The sequence below is a fragment of the Cottoperca gobio genome, chromosome 2 (assembly GCF_900634415.1).
Source record: "Cottoperca gobio chromosome 2, fCotGob3.1, whole genome shotgun sequence".
Classification (NCBI taxonomy): Eukaryota; Metazoa; Chordata; class Actinopteri; order Perciformes; family Bovichtidae; genus Cottoperca; species Cottoperca gobio.
The window spans coordinates 3,372,999-3,391,791 of NC_041356.1; the positions used below are offsets into that span (position 1 = coordinate 3,372,999).

An 18,793-nucleotide genomic window follows, 5' to 3' on the forward strand; every position below is an offset into this window, starting at 1 on the left:
AATATGCCCTCAATTTCCTTTCTTCTCTCTGGTGCACCATAAAACTATGGAAGAGTAGTAGTTTTTGTATCTTTGCATGACATACAGTAAGTAAAAAAGACTTACAAATTTAAATATAGTGTTGGCATTACAACATGCAAAGCAGTATGGCTTTCTATTCCTCCTGTATATGGCTTTGTGTGCAGCACACAGAGGGAGTCCTTGAGGAGTGTCTCACTGGTCCTCTTGTCTTTTCTTACTGCAAAAGAGAGAAAATCACAATCATGACGAGCCTGGCATTTCTGCCGATTATCAGATCAGCCATGTGACTGGGTTTTACCTCTCCCCTGAAGACTTGGAGGTCATGACCCAGAGTAAATATTCCTTTGCAGCCAAGGAGTCCAGCACCTTGTTCACGTCACTGGTGAAGCTTCCATCTACATGCCTCCTGCTGAGCGCCTCGCCCCGCCTGTCCGTTTCAGATCTGAGTATGTACACAGTCACACAATGTAAACACTGCCCATTAAGGGTCAGTAGCCCCACGATGTGGAAACCTGCTATTTGAACTCTGACGTCGGGCCCGCAGTGCAGTATTCATCGGAAAATCATAATTTGTATGCTGATTATTTTTCTGATGAGTGAATACATTGTGTTGCTTTGATCATTCCATGATTTGTCCGCTTGCATGTTTTGTGTCAAAAAAGAATCATCACATCAGAAGTAACATATCAATCAACGCAGTGCAACAAGTTCAGGTGATTTATTTCAGCACAACCACGAGGAACATCAAGGGGGGAAAAAAAGCAAAGAAAGGAAAAAGGTGAAGTGGCACAAGAAGCAGTTGATTAGCTCTTTCTCTCTGACTCTGTCTCTCTTGTCATGGTGGAATCAGTCACAGGCAGGCCGTGAGGGGTTTGGTAGCAGGAGGAGAGGGAGGGGGGGACAGCCTACTCTCTTCTGTCTCGTCCAGCCTTGAGCCTGGCAACAAAGTCTCTGATGGCCTGGTCCGTGAGGTAAGAGCTCACGTCGCTGGTGAAGGTCCCATCTGCGTGGCGCTTTTCTTCAGCACTAAAAACACACAGTGAGGGAAAAATATTATATATCATATTCATTTTTTATGTGTCGAGTAAGTAAAAACTTGATCGGGGAACACTTTCCTGTAAAGTGCGTTTATTCAAGCACTGTAATTAAGTACTGCTGTACTACACTTCAGAGGGACATATTGTACCTTTTACTCTTCTACATTTATCTGACATAGTTACTTTTCATATAAATATTTAACAATTAAGAAAACATATAAGCTTATAAAGAACAATGCATTGTTAAAGAATTAGCCATTGGTTTCTAATCTTTTTGTCTATGGGAGAGAGAGAAAATAAAGAAAAGTCCCAACAAAAAGCTGATTTAGCCGATAATACTTCTGTAAGGTTTTGAATGTAGATTTTAAAAGTTGATTGTAGCATCCTGTGCTAGAATATAACCAGTGTTTTATTCTCACAAGTTTTTACAATATACACTCTTATGATCATTTTTAGAACGGATCCCACACTGACCCGCTCCTCTTGTTGTTCATCAGCCACTGAACAAAGTCCTGCGCCTTCCTGTCCTCCAGGTATTTGCTGTAGTCGTTTGAGAAAGTTCCCTCCGAATGTCTCTTCATGTTCGACAGCTCCCTCGGCTCCGCTAACGTGTCGTCCGTGTCAAAGCTAGTTCAGGAGGGAAACACAGTTTACACCAATGAACTCTTCACGTGACCAAAATGCTGGGGTTCAGTTTGCATAGATTTCTCAATATTCATATGTTATATATTATATGTAGTATATTTATTTTAAAAACTTTATTTTTTAATAAAAACATTTTTACCACAGGTGTAAAGCAGTATCAATTTGTAATTTTCAATTATATCTTTTATTTTGCTTTGCTACAATTTGTTCTTTTTCCCCACACTTCCAAAATGCTCTCCTAATGTACAGCATATCATCTCCTGTTTTAATTCTTCAAATTTATTCCTTAATTTTAATTTGAGTAATGCTTCTGTTGTCTCAATCATTTTGCAGATTTGGGATCATGTCTCATCATGCAATTTGGAATGTAATTTAAAATGATGCACCCTTTACCACAATTTGAATTCAGTCAGATGTAAAAACTTATCTAGAAAGAGGACATTCTATTTCTGCGTATGAAGGTTAGGGTTAGGGTTAGGGTTGGGGTTAGGGTTCAGTATGAAGTTTTATTACAATGGTACTAAAAGTAGTGAAAGCTGTTCTCCTCAGACGAAGACATAATCTCATTTCTGTACCTTGAGCTGCCGTCAGCCTCCTGCAGAGGAACCTGCCAGCTGCTCTGGACAAAGCCCAGAACCAGAAGGATACCAGCTAGGAAGCTTTTCATGGTTATGACCTGCACCACAGAACAGCACACACACAAAGAAACTGTTTGCATATTGGTTCTGAAAGCTGAAGCTTAAGAGGTTTCCCCATCGCAGCCAAACTCACCTTTTCTTCTTTCTTTCCAAACGGTGCTGTAAGTTCCACTGCTTGTTCCTGGTGTCTGACTCTAACCCTCCTCTCTTACTTTCTGCTCTTATATACTATAATAGAAGGTGGAGGATATGTCTGCTCAGGTGAGCCAATTGTACCACTCTGCCAGGTCAACCTGTTACTCTCAACCCATTAGACACGGGCCCCGTCACATCGGCCGAATCAACAAGCCGAGCATTTGTCCATAAAGGAAAGACGCTATCCATGCGTGATGCCAGCTGGTACTTAGGTGTTAAGATCAAACAACAGCAGCTCATCCTGTTAAACAGAAAGTAGGGAAGATGCTTTAATGTGCTTCTGTGTCATCATGATGGGAAGCGATATCTGTGCGGTCATATCTGGGAGTTTCGGTCCGATCAAATTTAAAAGATGGGGAATATTGATCGTTTTTTTTGCATCAGTGGAAGTTATCTCCGTTTTTACAAGGGCCATTGTTCAATAAAGATTGATGCTCTATAAATATAATGTTTTTCATATATTGCTCTACGACTTTCACATAGAGCTCCATGTTTGATGAAAAATATTTGCTGAAAAACACAATATTTCTCAGTTATTTCCAGAAATTCCCATACACCCAAAGTTTAATTCAATACAATAAAGAGTTCTGAGCCACTACTCTCAGAACTTCTCAATAATATATAATAACAATATCATTTATTTTTTACTTGTCTGGTATCACTTTACTTAAGACCTAGTTTACATAGCCCACTTGCCCTCCCATTTTAAGGAAATATGAGATAGCCTACCGTTTTTTTAGGCCCCGGTATGTTATCCACGATATAAATAAAAACCACCATAACGTTTACTTGAACAAGACTAATGGCCACCAAACGGCATTACCATTTATGCAAATTAGTAATATGTAGTATATAGTAATAGTAAGACTTTTTTCAATTTGCGGGAGACATTTGCTGGCTTTCCCGGCATACTTCTTAACGATTTAGATTCAACTGTTCATGTTTGTTTCTTAAAGACAGAAAGAAAAAAACATAATTGTTCGTATCTATATGAGCGAATAATGCACATCAATAAAAATTATCCCACGGTCAAACTCGCAAGAGTTTGTAGCTAAATGCTAACATCAGCATGCTAATATGCTCACAATACTGATTTTAGGTCAAATGTTTACCATATTAACCCCGTGGGTTTAGTGGATAACATGCTTATTTGCATTTTAGCATATTAACATTAGCATTTAGCATTTACAGCTGAGCCACGAGCATGGCTGTAGACTGTAATGTTGAATAATTCAACAATTAAGGATATCGTTGCTCTGCTGATTCCCCCTGAAACTGAATGAAGAACATGACAGAATTTCCCATTTAAGTTTTATTTTATTTTAGAAAGAAATGATTACATCAAGCATTCGACCAGCTCACACATTCGTTAAAACTGTATAACATTACTGTGGTGCATTACGTATCTGTACAGGCACTTTCATATTATTGTCTATGTTGGTCAAGTAAGGACCTATGTAAAACTTACATTCACAAAACGAACGTTTAAAAAGAACATTTTTGATTTAGATCTGTTACCAGTAAAACTGTAAGTGATAATGTCCGACTGAATGCAAGACAAAACTTCACAGACACAGAATGATATTATGACTTGAACCACTTTGTACTTTCATGCCGTTTGGAGCTTTAATAATCAAGTTTGAAAAGACTTTATCCCCACATTTTATTCACATGAGGCAATTGAATAATATCTTTGTGATCCAGTGGACTTCAGGCAAAGCACCTCTGCAGGAAGTGACTCATGTGGGTGTAGACGTGTTGATAGGCCGAGCCGCCGAGTCCATGATCCTTGTCAGTGTACCACTGAAAGACAAGAATGTATTATTTTAAGCCCACAGTCTTCTGTTCATTCCAATTTGGATTTTCATAATTACTCACCATCGCCTCAAAGTCCACCTGCTCGTCCACAAGAGCTTCAGAGATCTCAGCTCCCTGCTGGAAATGAACGTTGTCTAGAAAACACAACAACATAAAATTGATTATCAAGGCTTTTAATGCCACATTTTTATCTAGAAAGGTCAGGGGGTCGCTTCATGGCCGGAAGCGTTACTCATGGGAAGAGTTTAATCGGATGGTGGTGCTAGACTAAAGGTCAATAGGTAAAAAAGAAAAGTAGTTTTTGGTGAGAAAGTTGAATAAATAAAGTTGTAAAGCAACATAAAATAGATATTAGAGAGGGAATTATGATCTGTTTAACACTAGCTTGAACCAGATTATAATACATAACAGTAATTAACACTAATATTGCCAATATTATTTGTTTTTACAATAATTTATTTCCTTTTATCACAAAGTATTTAGAATATGTGTGTGTGTAAACTATTTTAAGAGCACAATATATCGCTGTGGCAACAATTGCTTATTTTGTAAGTGGATTAGGTAGAAAAATAGAAAGAAAAACCTTACTATACTAGCATATAAATAATAAGAATTGTTAACTTTGTTAAACATTGGTCCTGCATAACTCACCATCAGCTGTTCCATGAACCAGGAGATATTGCACTGCATGGAAATTCTTGGCCCTGGCAGTTACTGTTGAGTTCTGCACACAATCAGATGTGTGTTTATTGGTGAGCACAGGCAATAGCATAACTAATAATGACAGATACACAAGAACATCACTGACTGTCAAACTTACAGCGTAGGCTACAGAATTCTGTTCAGGCTCCATCATGTAACGCTCGGTGTAGATGGAATCTGGAATAAACAGACAGATCATTGCAGATATTGCGTGTCACTGAAGTGAGTCAGGTGTGGACAGGGTTGTTAACATGAAGAAATAAATACCATAATATTCCCATTTGGACACTGGAGCGACCGCCATTCCACATTTGAAAACTCCACTTCCAGATCCCAAGGCCATTGACGTCACATATCCACCGTAAGACTGTGAAAGATAAATAGCTCATTACTGTAGCTCGACCTAACCCTTAAGTAAAGACGCAGCACCCTGACAGTAGGGTGAAACATTAACTCCTTTTCAGAGCTGTTTACTGCCCTTTGAACTATGAAATAACACACACATGCATTGCATAATGCTTAAAGAACACACACAATGTATCAGTGTATTTCATTTTTGATACATTTGTTCTTTAATAAAAGTGTTTTAATACAAGTATTAAGACTTACCCAGCCCCAAATAGCAACTCTGTCTTTGTCAATGAAGCCCATTTGAATGAATTCCCTAAAATAAAATAAAAAGTTATTATTATCTCAGTACATTAAAATGATGTGAACTTGACTTCTGGCCATCATCATCATGGTGTGCACACGGGGACATTTCAACCTCAGAAACAAGTCAGATCCAGTTTTATCAAGCTTTCCTGGGAAACTGTGAGAAGCTGTTTGTTTGAGCGGGAGATGCATTGACTTGTCTAAACTGCTCCTCGCTTTCCTCACCTGGATGCTGTTATCTGATCTTCCACCTCATAGGTTCCCAGACGTTTGTAGATTGCGTGCATTAACTTGTCGCCTTGGAAACCGCTTCCTCTTCCGTCAAAGCTGGCGACGATGATTTTCTCAGTGCTGGCCAAGTAAGTGGACCAGCTCACTCTGTAGGCATAGTCTGCTTTCTGACTGCAGGGACCAGCATACCTGCAAGGTTGGGCAACATTCAATATCAGTTTATAAACTCTTTTGAAAAGCATCAAAAATTAAATATTATTTTTAGTTTTTTTATATAAATTCTTACACATCTATTAGTAAAGGGTACTTCTTGGATTCTTCAAAGCCTGGAGGCAGAAACATCTGGTACCAGAGATCTGTCAGAAATATGTACATCCATAGAAAGAATGAATTATTAGTTTAAAAAAGTGGTAGAAGAAATATGGGCCGGGGCAATCCAAAGGGTCACAAAGTAAATCTGAGGGGTCGAGAATGGATTGATCGTGTAGGTAGGAAGAAAAAACAAGTTCTGCTACACAAATGAAGATGAATCTTTTGGACTCTTCTGTAATCTTTGCTTTTTGTGAAATAATGTATTTGACATCTTTGGCGATCAAACAGTAAGAGGATATGTATGACGTTTGTGAAATATGCTTAATCACTTTCTTGCCGAGGGTTAGATAAGATTGATACCACTCTCTTACGTGTACACTAAATATGAAGCTACTCCCTGGAGCAGGTTAGCTTAGCACAAATACTGGAAACGGGGGAAACAGCTAGCCTGGCCCTTTCTAACGGTAACTAAATCTGCCTACCTGCGACTCATTTGTGTAATTTGTACAGAATGGTTAAAAACAAACTTGTAGAATCCACTTACTGTATCCTTGAATTTTGATGGTGCCTCGACGCATGGTGGGCATTTGGATGTCAGATATCAGGCTGCTAAATTCTTCATTGTTCTGCAAAGTCTTCAACTCTACACATGTAAAAACATAGAAGGCTCAATAGAATAACTTTTTCTCCTATCTGATATTATTTCTGATTTTATTCCGAATTTGAGAACTACCTTTATCATTCTTGTTGTCCATGAGAGAATAGTAAGGTACGCCAGGACCTTTGTTTCAAAATAACAATATTATTATTAGCTAAGCTAACAGCTAACAAGTCATAACAACATGATGTACAGTATATACATTATACAGACTGTGGCACATTGAAACAAAGTATTACTGACCACTGCAGCTCATACGGTAGTAGGAGGCATTATGGCTGAAGTAGGCTGAATTATACTGACAGTCATCTCCACGTAATGCACATGTCAGACATTTGGACCCCTGTTTGGTCCACCTGACACACACACACACACACACACATCATTGTTTGTAATAAAAAATGTGTCTCTTCAAATAACAAACAAAAATAGTAAAACTGTAAAATAAAGACCCTTACTTGTAAACATTCCTTCCTCCTGGCTTTTTGCCCTCTTCATTACTTGAATAATATCTGTGGAATAATTGCTTGTATATTAATGTATGGGTGAGAAGGACATTTTGTTGCAATGGAGGAATTTTGCTCATGGGACATGACAATTTTCTTTGTCCCAACGTTACCAGAGACACCAAATATGTCAAACTAAAGTTTGAGAAAGTGCATAAAATTATGCATTTGAGACATCTGGAATATTTCCATTTGAATGGTGCAGTTGCAATGCAGCGATGTATCTAGCAGCAACAGAATATAACATAGTGTACAATAGCTTTCACAAGAGAACGATTGTGTGCATGTCAGGTCTTAAGCATGTGGATGCAGCTGTATGCAGATGATACAACAACTTACACACTATCTGCAGTTACTTTCAGAATGTCAATAACTTCCCATTCTCCAGTGGTGATTGCTGTAGCTGTGCCCTGCATGATGATTTACAACAGAATGTGTGTGAGTAACAACATGCTGTAGAAAAATATTGGACATTGTGCAATATGTGTGAGTGATTGCAAGTCTAAACAAAAAAAAGAGTGTGATACTGGCTTACTGACTAAGATGAATCATGTTTCCTACCTTGACCACATGATGGATGTGTTTGTACTGTTTGGTGTCGCTCATCAACAGGTAATAGCTGTTCTTGTCTGCGGCAAAAACTGGTTCTGGTGGAGAAAACTGGAAAGAACAAGTATATTATCATATATTCCCTGATGTCTCTACTCTATCTGTGGCTCCCAGCTGCGAGCACATTCATTCCTACAACATCTGGCATAATAGGAAATGGTGCAATTGTTAGGGGAGGATTATTCCACATTTGCTGCTCTAATGAGTATTTCTGGCAGCAGGACGGTGATGTGGGATTGAGTCAAAATAAACTACAGTGTGTGTGTTCATGTTAATGAAGGAACTGTTAGTGTGGCTCATACATGTGTTTTAACAGTTTTTGGACAACAATGGAGTTCTGTTGCACAGAGAAATAAGATATATCCGGCTTTGATACATGCACAACACTAGTTAGTAAATTAATTTATTGTTGGTTTTGAACTTTTCAGGGAATTTATAAAAAAAAAAAAAAAAAAAAAAAAAATGTAAGTGTAGTGGTCATACCCGTCCGATCCAACCGCTGGCACTTTTCACCTCCAAACGCTGTAAAATAAAAATACAATTAGATTTTATAGCTGCAATAAGCAATATGTCATAACAATATACTGGACTTATCAGTCCAAACCAGTGGTCTTCACTATTTTTTACGTAAGAGCCACATTAATAGGACAAAGTCAATAGGAGAGCCACTTTTACCGCAAAGTCAAAGTCATAAAAAGTATGTCTGTTTATTAATCTGTCATCCCACCCAGACCTCTCTGGGAACCATCACCTTATCATGGTGGAGAGGTTTGCGTGTCCCTATGAACCTGAGAGCTGTGTTGTCTGGAGCCTAGTGCTTCTGGTAGGGTCTCCCAAGGCAAATTGGTCTCAGGCGAGGGGCCAGACTAAGAATGGTTCAAAAACGACTTCATGAAAAAAAGGGAAAGGAAAGGAGAGACCCTGCCCGGAGGAAGCCCGGTGCCCCCGTCTGGAGCCAGGCCCAGAGGGAGGGCCCGACAGCGAGCGCCTGGTGGCCGGGTTTGCCACGGAGCCCGGTCAGGCACAGCCTGAAGAAGCTACGTGGTGCCTCCCATCCATCCATCCTGTGGGCCCACCACTCATGGGAAAAACTGCTGCGCTGTCACACGGGTGGCAGTGATGGTCAGGGACCTCGACGGACCAGACACGGGCAGCAGAGGCTGGCTCTGGGGACGTGCAACGTCACCTCTCTGTGGGGGAAGGAGCCGGAACTAGAGCAGGAGGTGGAGCGCTACCAGTTGGATCTGGTGGGGCTTACCTCTACGCACAGTCTTGGCTCTGGAACCGTACTCCTGGATAGGGGTTGGACTCTATTCTTCTCCGGAGTTGCCCAAGGTGTGAGGCGTCGGGCCGGGGTGGGGATACTCACTAGCCCCCGGCTGAGCGCCGCTACGTTGGAGTTTACCCCGGTGGACGAGAGGGTCGCCTCCCTACATCTTCGGGTTATGGGGGGGAAAACTCTGACTGTTGTTTGTGCCTATGCCCCAAACCGCAGTTCGGAGTATTTGGCCTTCTTGGAGACCCTGAATGGAGCCCTGCAGGCCGCTCCAGTAGGGGACACCGTAGTCTTGCTGGGAGACTTCAATGCACACGTGGGAAACGATGGAGACACCTGGAGAGGCGTGATTGGGAGGAAGGGCCTCCCTGATCTAAACCCGAACGGTCGTTTGTTGTTGGACTTTTGTGCTAGTCATGGAATGGCCATAACAAACACCATGTTTGAACATAAGGATGCTCATAAGTGCACGTGGTACAAGAGCACCCTAGGCCAAAGGTCAATGATCGATTTTGTAATCGTATCATCTGATCTGAGGCCGCATGTTTTGGACACTCGGGTGAAGAGAGGGGCTGGAGCTGTCGACTGATCACCATCTGGTGGTGAGTTGGATCAAGGGGTGGGGGAAGACTCTGGACAGACCTGGTAAACCCAAACGGGTAGTGCGGGTGAACTAGGAACGTCTGGAGGAAGCCCCTGTCCTGGGGATCTTCAACTCACAACTCCGGCGGAGCTTTTCAGACATCCCTGTGGAGGTTGGGGGCATTGAACCTGAGTGGGCGATGTTCAAAACCTCTATTGCTGAAGCTGCAGTGATGAGCTGTGGTCTCAAGGTCTTAGGTGCCTCAAGGGGCGGTAACCCTGACCCCCGGTGGTCAGGGAAGCCGTCCGACTGAAGGAGTCCTTCCGGGTTATGTTATCCGGGAGGACTCCGGAAACAGTTGCAGGGTACCGAAGGACTAGAAGGGTGGCAGCCTTTGCCGTGTCAGAGGCAAAGCAGCGGGTGTGGGAGAAGTTCGGAGAAGCTATGGAGAAGGACTTTCGGTCGGCACCAAGGTGCTTCTGGAAAACCATCCGGCACCTCAGGAGGGGGTGGAAGGAGCACTTTGAGGAACTCCTGAATCTGACTAACACGCCCTCTATGGTAGAGGCAGAACTGGAAGCTGATGGGGGATCATCATCAATTTCCCTGATGGAAGTCACTGAGGTAGTCAAACAACTCCACAGTGGCAAAGCCGCAGGGGTTGATGAGATCCGTGCAGAAATGCTGAAGGCTTTGGGTGTTGAGGGGCTGTCTTGGTTGACACGCCTCGTCAACATTGCGTAGAAGTCTGGGACAGTGCCTAGGGGTTAGCAGACCGGGGTGGTGGTTCCCCTATTTAAAAAGGGGGACCAAAGAGTGTGTGCCAACTACAGGGGTATCATACTTCTCAGCCTCCCTGGTAAAGTCTACTCCAAGGTACTGGAAAGGAGGGTTCGGCCTCTGATTGAAGAGGAACAATGTGGATTCCGTCCTGGTCGTGGAACAATGGACCAACTCTTCACTCTTGCAAGGATCCTGGAGGGGGCCTGGGAGTACGCCCATCCGGTCTACATGTGTTTTGTGGATCTGGAGAAGGCGTATGACCGGGTCCCCCGGGTGATACTGTGGGAGGTGCTGCGGGAGTATGGGGTGAGGGGGTCACTTCTGAGGGCCATCCAATCCCTGTACGCCCAAAGCGAGAGTTGTGTCCGGATACTCGACAGTAAGTCGGACTCGTTCCCAGTAAATGTTGGCCTCCGCCAGGGCTGCGCTTTATCACCAATCCTGTTCGTGATTTTCATGGATAGCATATCGAGGCATAGTTGTGAAGGAGAGGGGTTGGAGTTCGGTGACCTGAGGATCTCTTTGCAGATGATGTGGTCCTTATGGCATCATCGGTCTGTGACCTTCAACAGTCACTGGATCGGTTCGCAGCTGAGTGTGAAGCGGTTGGGATGAGGATCAGCACCTCAAAATCTGAGGCCATGGCTCTCAGCAGGAAACCGGTGGATTGCCCACTCCGGGTAGGGAATGAGCCTTTACCCCAAGTGAAGGAGTTCAAGTACCTCGGGGTCTTGTTCGCGAGTGAGGGGACGATGGAGCGAGAGATTGGCCGGAGAATCGGAGCAGCGGGGGCGGTACTACAGTCACTTTACCGCACCGCCAGAAGGCAAAGCTCTCAATATACCGGTCGAGCTTCGTTCCTACCCTCACCTATGGTCATGAAGGCTGGGTCATGACCGAAAGAACGAGATCACGGGTACAAGCTGCCGAAATGGATTTTCTCAGACGGGTGGCTGGCGTCTCCCTTAGAGATAGGGTGAGAAGCTCAGCCATCCGTGAGAGACTCGGAGTAGAGCCGCAGCTCCTTTACGTTGAAAGGAGCCAGTTGAGGTGGTTCAGGCATCCAGTAAGGATGCCACCTAGGCACCTCCCTAGGGAGGTGTTCCAGGCACTTCCAGCTGGGAGGAGACCCCGGGGAAGACCCAGGACTCGGTGGAGAGATTATATCTCCTCACTGGCCTGGGAACGCCTCAGGATCCCCCAGTCGGAGCTGGAGGATGTGGCGCGGAGAAGGGAAGATTGGGGTTCCTTACTGGAGCTGCTGCCCCCGCGACCCAATCCCGGATAAGCGGTAGACAATGGATGGATGGATCCCACCCAGAACATACAATATGCAATGCAGCCAACCAATACATTCATTAAAAGATTAGTTTAATACTGGGCTGATGTTGTCAAACTCTGCAAACAATATTTCTGCTGAATCTCTTTCACAATCTTTGAGTCTGAGAAGTTTTTTTGCCCGAGCCAAAATCCTTGCGATCTCAAAAGATGCCTCAGTTAATCGTTCAGCTGTATTAGTTGTCCTGTGTACGAGCCTTTGTTGTCCAGAAAGAGAAGAAAGCTGCTATATTTTTTTTAAACTGGCTCGCGAGCTGCGCAATGAGTAACACTGGTCTAAACTGATATTGTTGTTGCAGCACAGAGCTAAATTTAAAAACACTTAAGCTAACAAAGGCCATTTGAAGTGACATGGCTTTTCATTACTTTAAGCTGAAAATGTCTGAACTTTTGGCAACCAGGTTAAATCAACAAGCAAAGACTTTCAGTTGGGTAATACTATGATCAGTAATAAAGAGGTGCATGTCAAGAACTACTGGTGGATTCTCGTGACATTTTGTACAAACATTTGTGGTCCCCAGATGAAGCCTAACAGCAGTGTAAAACTGTATGCCGTATGTGTGGTAATATAAAGCAGAAAAACAATAATACTTCATAACATTCTGTTTTACCTCAACAGGATCCCACATGGGTCCGGTAAAATTGTAGATCTGAAGGAGGAGGTGGTTTTGTACTCTCTTCAGCCATTGGACAGCAACACGTTCATCTGTCACCCAAGTAACAGTGGCCAGGTAGTGCTCACTGAGGGCAAGAAAAAAAGTATGACACTGTTTGTTTCTGTCCTTCCCTGATAGCAGGAGAGAATAGCCTGATATAAAGTTAATAAAAGAGGCTGTTTCATTACCTCGAGCTGAATAAGGCTGGAACAACAACCTCAGTAATTATTGTTGTGTTGTCAGTGTCCACAACAAACAGTTTCACAGTAGGGTTGGGTGTACCTGGCTGCGCAAGAAGACAATGTAAGATACACACATTGACTTACAACAATATGATTCCAGTTCAAGCTTCTTATAGTCAAACAAGCCCTGGATGGATGTCCCACCTTTGGATATGGAATGGAAACAGTTCTGGGGTACTGGTTCTCGCCATACCAAGTGTACTCGATGGTGTGGACCTTTGTGTCGTTGAACTCAGCATAAGCCACATACTTCCCTCCAGGTGACCACCAGAGACCCTGGTTGGATGAGAACATCTCCTCTGGACAGGGTAAAGCAGAGCTCAGTTAGGATTCAGGACTTCCATGGGGATCAGGTTCGGGGTTCAATTCCCACTAAAAATTGCATGTACTGATAATGCTGTAGGCTGCGACGGGTTAGGGGTAAATGGACTGCATTTATATAGTGCTTTTCTAGTCTTAGTCAAAGTGCTTTACAACACAAGCCAGCATTTGCCCACACACGCACACACACACACACACACACACACACACACACACACACACACACACACTGGTGGTAGAGGCTGCCATACAAGGTGTCACCTTGTCTGAAGCCGAAAATGTTAGAAGTTACTTACTTACTTAAGTACTTACCTTCCTGATGTTGTGTATGTTTGTGTCATATAATTCATGTCTTTATGTCTTACTTTGGTAGTTGTTGTATAAGTAAATGTACCTAGTTACTCTTAAGGTAGTTGATATAGTTCATTTATAACCCTTTTAAACCTGACATTAAAAAGCAATCTTTGTCAGGCTTGTGGATCAGATAATGTATCCAGACACAGATCACATGTTAATAAATGTGGACTACATCATGTGCCACTTACCCTCATACACCCAGTCCGGGATCCCATTCAAAATCCAATTCTCCTTGCCATTGAAAGTGACTTGCTGGGGGGGCGACCCGGGGCTGGTCTTTATATACACATTATTTTTCCAAACATAAGCCTAAAAATAAAATTTTAAAAGATTTTAAAAAGTACAAAAGACAGCCTGGTTTGTTTTCCCTCACACACTCAGCTGAACCCTTTTTGCTCCGCTCAAGTGTTTGTGAAAGGCTGATCACCTCATCTGTCACTCGCTTCAAAGCTGAACTGTCACTCACAGTTATGCACATACGATCAATCATTTGAGTGCCCAAGCTTACCAGTTTGTTTCCTTCAGGAGCCCAAGAAAAGTACTGGATTTCATCTGGAATGTCAGAGGGTGAGAAAAATGTGCTGAAATGAAATAAAAAACAAATTGATTTGTGGAAACTATAGTGAGTTTACATATCTGTAATTTTATTCCAGAAGGAATATTTTAAAATAGTCTGCTTAGTATGCATAAAATGGACCTTTTTGTGCATGCTTTTAACTGGAGTGCACTGCATTATTAATATAACTGCATAAATGTACCTGTCCATAGGAAGCCACATACTTTTTGTAGGTGTAAAAATAAAGCATTGAAAATACATAGTTAGGATACTTACTCTAATTCCCGGTCATAAAGTGAATATGAAGCTGTAAATGAATGCCGCCACAGCTAAAGGGACAAAAAAAAACGCTGAAGTGTGAACATTTTAGCTTTAACTATGCGTCACAATAATGTGAATGAAAGCTGAATGTACCTTGAAGCGGTTGCTCATGAATGCAACATATTTGCGGTCAGCAGAAAGCTGGTAATCATAGGCATTTTTTTCATTCTGTGTTGGCAAAAAGAGAGAGAGAGAGAGAGTTGAGAGAGTTTCACAGACTCCTGCTCATGACATCACTGACAACACTGCATTTGCACTGAGGGGTATTTTGTTTTCATGCTGATTTCTTGTGGGTTATGTTGCGAACACAAACAAAACACACAAGGAGGATGACTTACAAATTTGTCTTTGCTTAAGAACTCTGAGGACGCTCCTGTTGAGACGTTCTGGAGGAAGACTGAGCCCCCAGACTTAATCAGATACTCTTGATCTGTGGAGCAAGATGAGAAAAAAGAATGTAAAATAGAATAGAATATTTGATTTAAAGCATGCAAATCCCTAAAGACATCAGCTGAATAGTTTATAATAACAGTTCATGCTTGAGTAACAAATGCATGTATCAATATTATTTATGAATTAATGCAGGATGTATCATGAATTCCTGCTGCTCACCATTAACAATGAATTAAGTCACTATGTGTCTACGTGATTGGCTTAAGGGCCACTACACATATTTTACATATAAAGTTTAGTTTGCTCATGACGAGGAGAACTTAGCCTGTGAAAACAGTTGTATAATATCTTCTGAGGCTCAAGTTTGACCCTGATGACATCACTATGACATCATCAGGGTTATCTCTGTTTGGGCTTCAGAACATAGACTGTATATGAGAAATGGACATGGTCACTGTAAAATAAACCATTGCTTTGTGGACTACAGTTAGGTCGCCATTCTTGCAACCAGAAGTGACACAAGAAAGTGGAGATAAGTACAACCAAACTCTGCAAAATACATTTTTAGGCGACCAAAATGTTACAATTAACTTTCACAAAGTAAAAACACAGTGAGAAAGGGTTAAAGTTCTGAGATGAAAACACCCAAACTGGCCTTGGTAGTGACCTATCAATCACAAGATAGCCCCGCCCTAAAGCATATGCTGCTTTATCGTTTATTTTACTCTAAATAGGACCATAATTTACTAAATGAACATTAAGCTGTATTGAAGAAGACTTGAGAACATAAACTCATCAGGAAAATGTTTATTGAGGTAATAAATCAAGTGAGTGTCACAATCTGGTTGTATTTTCCGTTTCCTGTTTTGTTTTGAAGGGTTCCCTTCATGTCTTGTTTTACTTCCTGTCTTGATTTGAGCCTCCTGTGTCCATTCACCCTGGCCTTGTGTTTTTGCCTTTCTTCCCCAGCTGTGTCTCGTTCCTTCATTTTGTGTCGGTGTGTACATATCCTGGTCTGTCTCATTGTTCCTTGTTGGTTCGTCATTGATGTTACATGGTGTGCTACCTCGTGTCTGTTTTCAGTTTTATTTGTTACTTTGTATTTTTGCTAGCTTTTTGTAAAATAAAGCTCTCTTTTTGTTAAAACCTCGTCTGGTGTCCTGCATTTAGGTCCTCTCCTGTACCATACCATGACAGGACGAACCGACCAATTATGGAGCCAGAGGATGCATTAGAGGAAGATCTTTATGATCTTTATGATCTCTCGTATTGTATATTTTTGGGGAGTGGAGGTCCAACAGGCTGCCTTAAGAATGGCACACAGGGAAGTGGCAGCTAGACCCGGGCTAAGGAGTCTTTTGCCTGAGTGGCTCCAAGACTTTTTAAACTCGGCTCCTGCTGCCGGACCGTGACAGACATCCGTTCCTGCTGCCGGGCTGCGGCAGCCCCCCGTTCCTTCTGTCGGGCCACGACAGCAGCCTCCCCGTGCTGCCTGTCGAAAGCCCAGCTGTACCCCTGCACCTCTCGAGACCCTAGCGCTCCCTTCGCCTCTCAAGACCCCAGCGCTCCCTTCGCCTCTCGAGACCCCAGCGCTCCCTTCGCCTCTCGAGACCCCATCGCTCCCTTCGCCTCTCGAGACCCCAGCACTCCCTTCACCTCTCGAGACCCCAGTGCTCCCCTCGACTCCCGAAACCCCAGTTCCCGTGATCCCCCTGCGCCTCGAGGCCCAAACCTGGAATCACAGCCGGTCTCCAGCTCGGCCTCTCCACCGGCCTCCAGTCCTGCCTTTCTTCCCCAGCTGTATCTCAATCCCTCGTTTTGTGTCGGTGTGTATATATCCTGGTCTGTCTCATTGTGTCTACCTCGGGTTTGTTTGTGTTTTCATTTTTATTTGTTACTTTGTATTTTTGCTAGCTTTTTGCTAGCTCTATTTTTATTAAAACCTCATCTGGTGTTCTGCATTTGGGTCCTCTCCTGTACCATACTGTGACCGTGAGAAGTCGAGATTTTCTCATAGACGTCTATAAAATCTGAGTCTCTTGAGCAATAAGAATTCATGATGTATTGTGCAGTAATTCATGTATTAAATCACAATTCTTGCATAGCATTATGCTTTTAACCCTTATTATAAAGTGATATGACAATAACGTCATGGACACAACCCACACATGCACTTGAATGAGGGGATCCATGTGAATGAGTAACTATAACAAAGGGGAACGTTATCGCTGATAGATAATAAAAGCATCCTCAGTGACACATTTACAGTTTAGAAGCCAGCACACTGTCTGTAATCAATACCATCAAGTTTCACCTTTAGTACTTTTTACAGCTTTAATTCTCCCACCTGAGATCCACTTCAAGCTGACGGACTTTGGTTTCAGTGAGCTGTTGAAGACATCCTCCAGGGTGAAAGATCTGGTGTTCTTGTTGCCCGCCTGCTCCTCTGGAACACGTTAGAAAGTGTATTGAAGGTCACAGGTTCAATATGATATCACACACATCATGAGTATCGCCATAAAAGAAGGTAAGTGCTGTAAAGGCTGTAACTGATAATGACAAGTGGAATATTGCTTACGTCAGCGTGTGTTTAGGAGTAATTATAAGGATTGTCATATTGTGTACTGAGTGAGTAAGAAACTATTTAAAGTTTAAAAAAAAACTAAATTATAATCATCCCTTTGTGATGTAACGCCTTAAATTGAATAACATACAATTTCCTTTACTGCATTTCTATTTATAGATGGATCCTCAGTATTTTAGACAGGATCATGCGTAATGACGCGTGCGTAATGTACTTTCAGACGTGTTTAACGGAGTTAATTCCAACATGTGAATCATTTAATATCAAATACTCACCTTTCAGATATATAGCCGTTGGCACCGCTATCAAAATGATGACCACTGCTACCCCGAACACTCCGAGGAGCACCTTGCCGACGGAAACCTGTGCAGAGTTGAACCGAGAAAAGTCAGAAACGCGCTCCAAAATGTTCCTTTGTGAGGCAACATGACATCCATATGTGAGTATTAACAAACCAGCACCAACCATTGTTTCTGCGCTTAGCTGAAGTGTGTGGCCAATATCCAAATCACAACTCCATTGATCCAGTCGGCTACGCACCGAGAGAACACTAAAGTTATGCGAAACCGATCTTAGCTGTTAAATATTATCTCAAACGAAGTTTCAAAGGTGGGTCAATAAATGTCCAGCGGAGTAAAGTTCGTCAGGTTTGATGTTGTTCCAATGTATTGAGGAAGTGTGTGTGGCAGCTTGTCAGGCTGCTCCCCAAACTGTCCTCAAACCATGTATTCATTCATTCAGCCGTCTCTCTGAGAAAATGACTTTTACAGACTTTTCTTATACATTTGATGACCATTATTAAACCTGTAAACTGCAATTCATTTAAAATAAGTTGCATTTTTGTTCAAAGCTGCACCATGCAGAATTTTGTTCTGTAAAGTAATAAAGCAAGAAATGCATTAGTCTATAATAACTCTGTTTACTGAGTGAATGACATGTTTATGGCGTGAAAGCTGGGAATTGTTTCTTAGTGGGTTATTTCATATTAGAACTGTAAGGTTATATCAATATTTGTATTATTAATAATTAATTAAATAAGGAAACATGTTCAAAATATAGGTCTAGACAGCAAAATAATTCAATGTTAAAAATAGAAAATAAATACTGACAACAAGCAAAAGGCCTGCAACTATCAATTAATTATCTATTACTTTATTATCTATTACTTTGATTCATCAAAGAAAGACTATCACAATTTGTGAAAGCTTAAAGGGACTTCAGATGTGTTGTCTGACCAACAAACCTGTGTTTACTGCTAATTAGCGAATGTTAGCATGCTAACATGCTAAACTGAGATGTGGTAAACAGTATACCTGCTAAACATCAGCATGTTAGCGCATGTTAGCATGCTGATGTT

At 42.2% G+C, this 18,793-nt stretch overlaps 2 protein-coding genes across 2 annotated transcripts; both read right to left on the reverse strand.

The window, feature by feature from the left end:
* Nucleotides 1–213: 213 nt before the first annotated feature.
* LOC115020447 (glucagon-1-like) lies at nucleotides 214–2,373 on the reverse strand. The gene is made up of 5 exons (XM_029450498.1): nucleotides 2,279–2,373; nucleotides 1,533–1,685; nucleotides 931–1,047; nucleotides 320–463; nucleotides 214–238 (listed from the first exon to the last, which is right to left on the reverse strand). Exons 1-5 carry the CDS (start codon nucleotides 2,368–2,370, stop codon nucleotides 214–216), a joined length of 531 nt encoding a protein of 176 aa, XP_029306358.1. The 5' UTR covers nucleotides 2,371–2,373.
* A 1,522-nt stretch (nucleotides 2,374–3,895) lies between these two features.
* Nucleotides 3,896–18,094, reverse strand: LOC115019994 (dipeptidyl peptidase 4-like). Its single transcript, XM_029449806.1, has 26 exons — nucleotides 17,902–18,094; nucleotides 17,712–17,799; nucleotides 17,200–17,298; nucleotides 14,798–14,889; nucleotides 14,553–14,627; nucleotides 14,415–14,467; nucleotides 14,091–14,163; nucleotides 13,771–13,891; nucleotides 13,049–13,203; nucleotides 12,851–12,948; nucleotides 12,618–12,747; nucleotides 8,510–8,548; nucleotides 7,979–8,077; nucleotides 7,757–7,827; nucleotides 7,370–7,423; nucleotides 7,155–7,267; nucleotides 6,987–7,034; nucleotides 6,798–6,896; nucleotides 6,228–6,297; nucleotides 5,936–6,130; nucleotides 5,666–5,720; nucleotides 5,324–5,423; nucleotides 5,175–5,233; nucleotides 5,006–5,078; nucleotides 4,415–4,488; nucleotides 3,896–4,339 (listed from the first exon to the last, which is right to left on the reverse strand). The coding sequence occupies exons 1-26, from the start codon at nucleotides 17,902–17,904 to the stop codon at nucleotides 4,247–4,249; spliced, it is 2,229 nt and encodes a 742-aa protein (XP_029305666.1). The 5' UTR covers nucleotides 17,905–18,094; the 3' UTR covers nucleotides 3,896–4,246.
* Nucleotides 18,095–18,793: the final 699 nt, after the last annotated feature.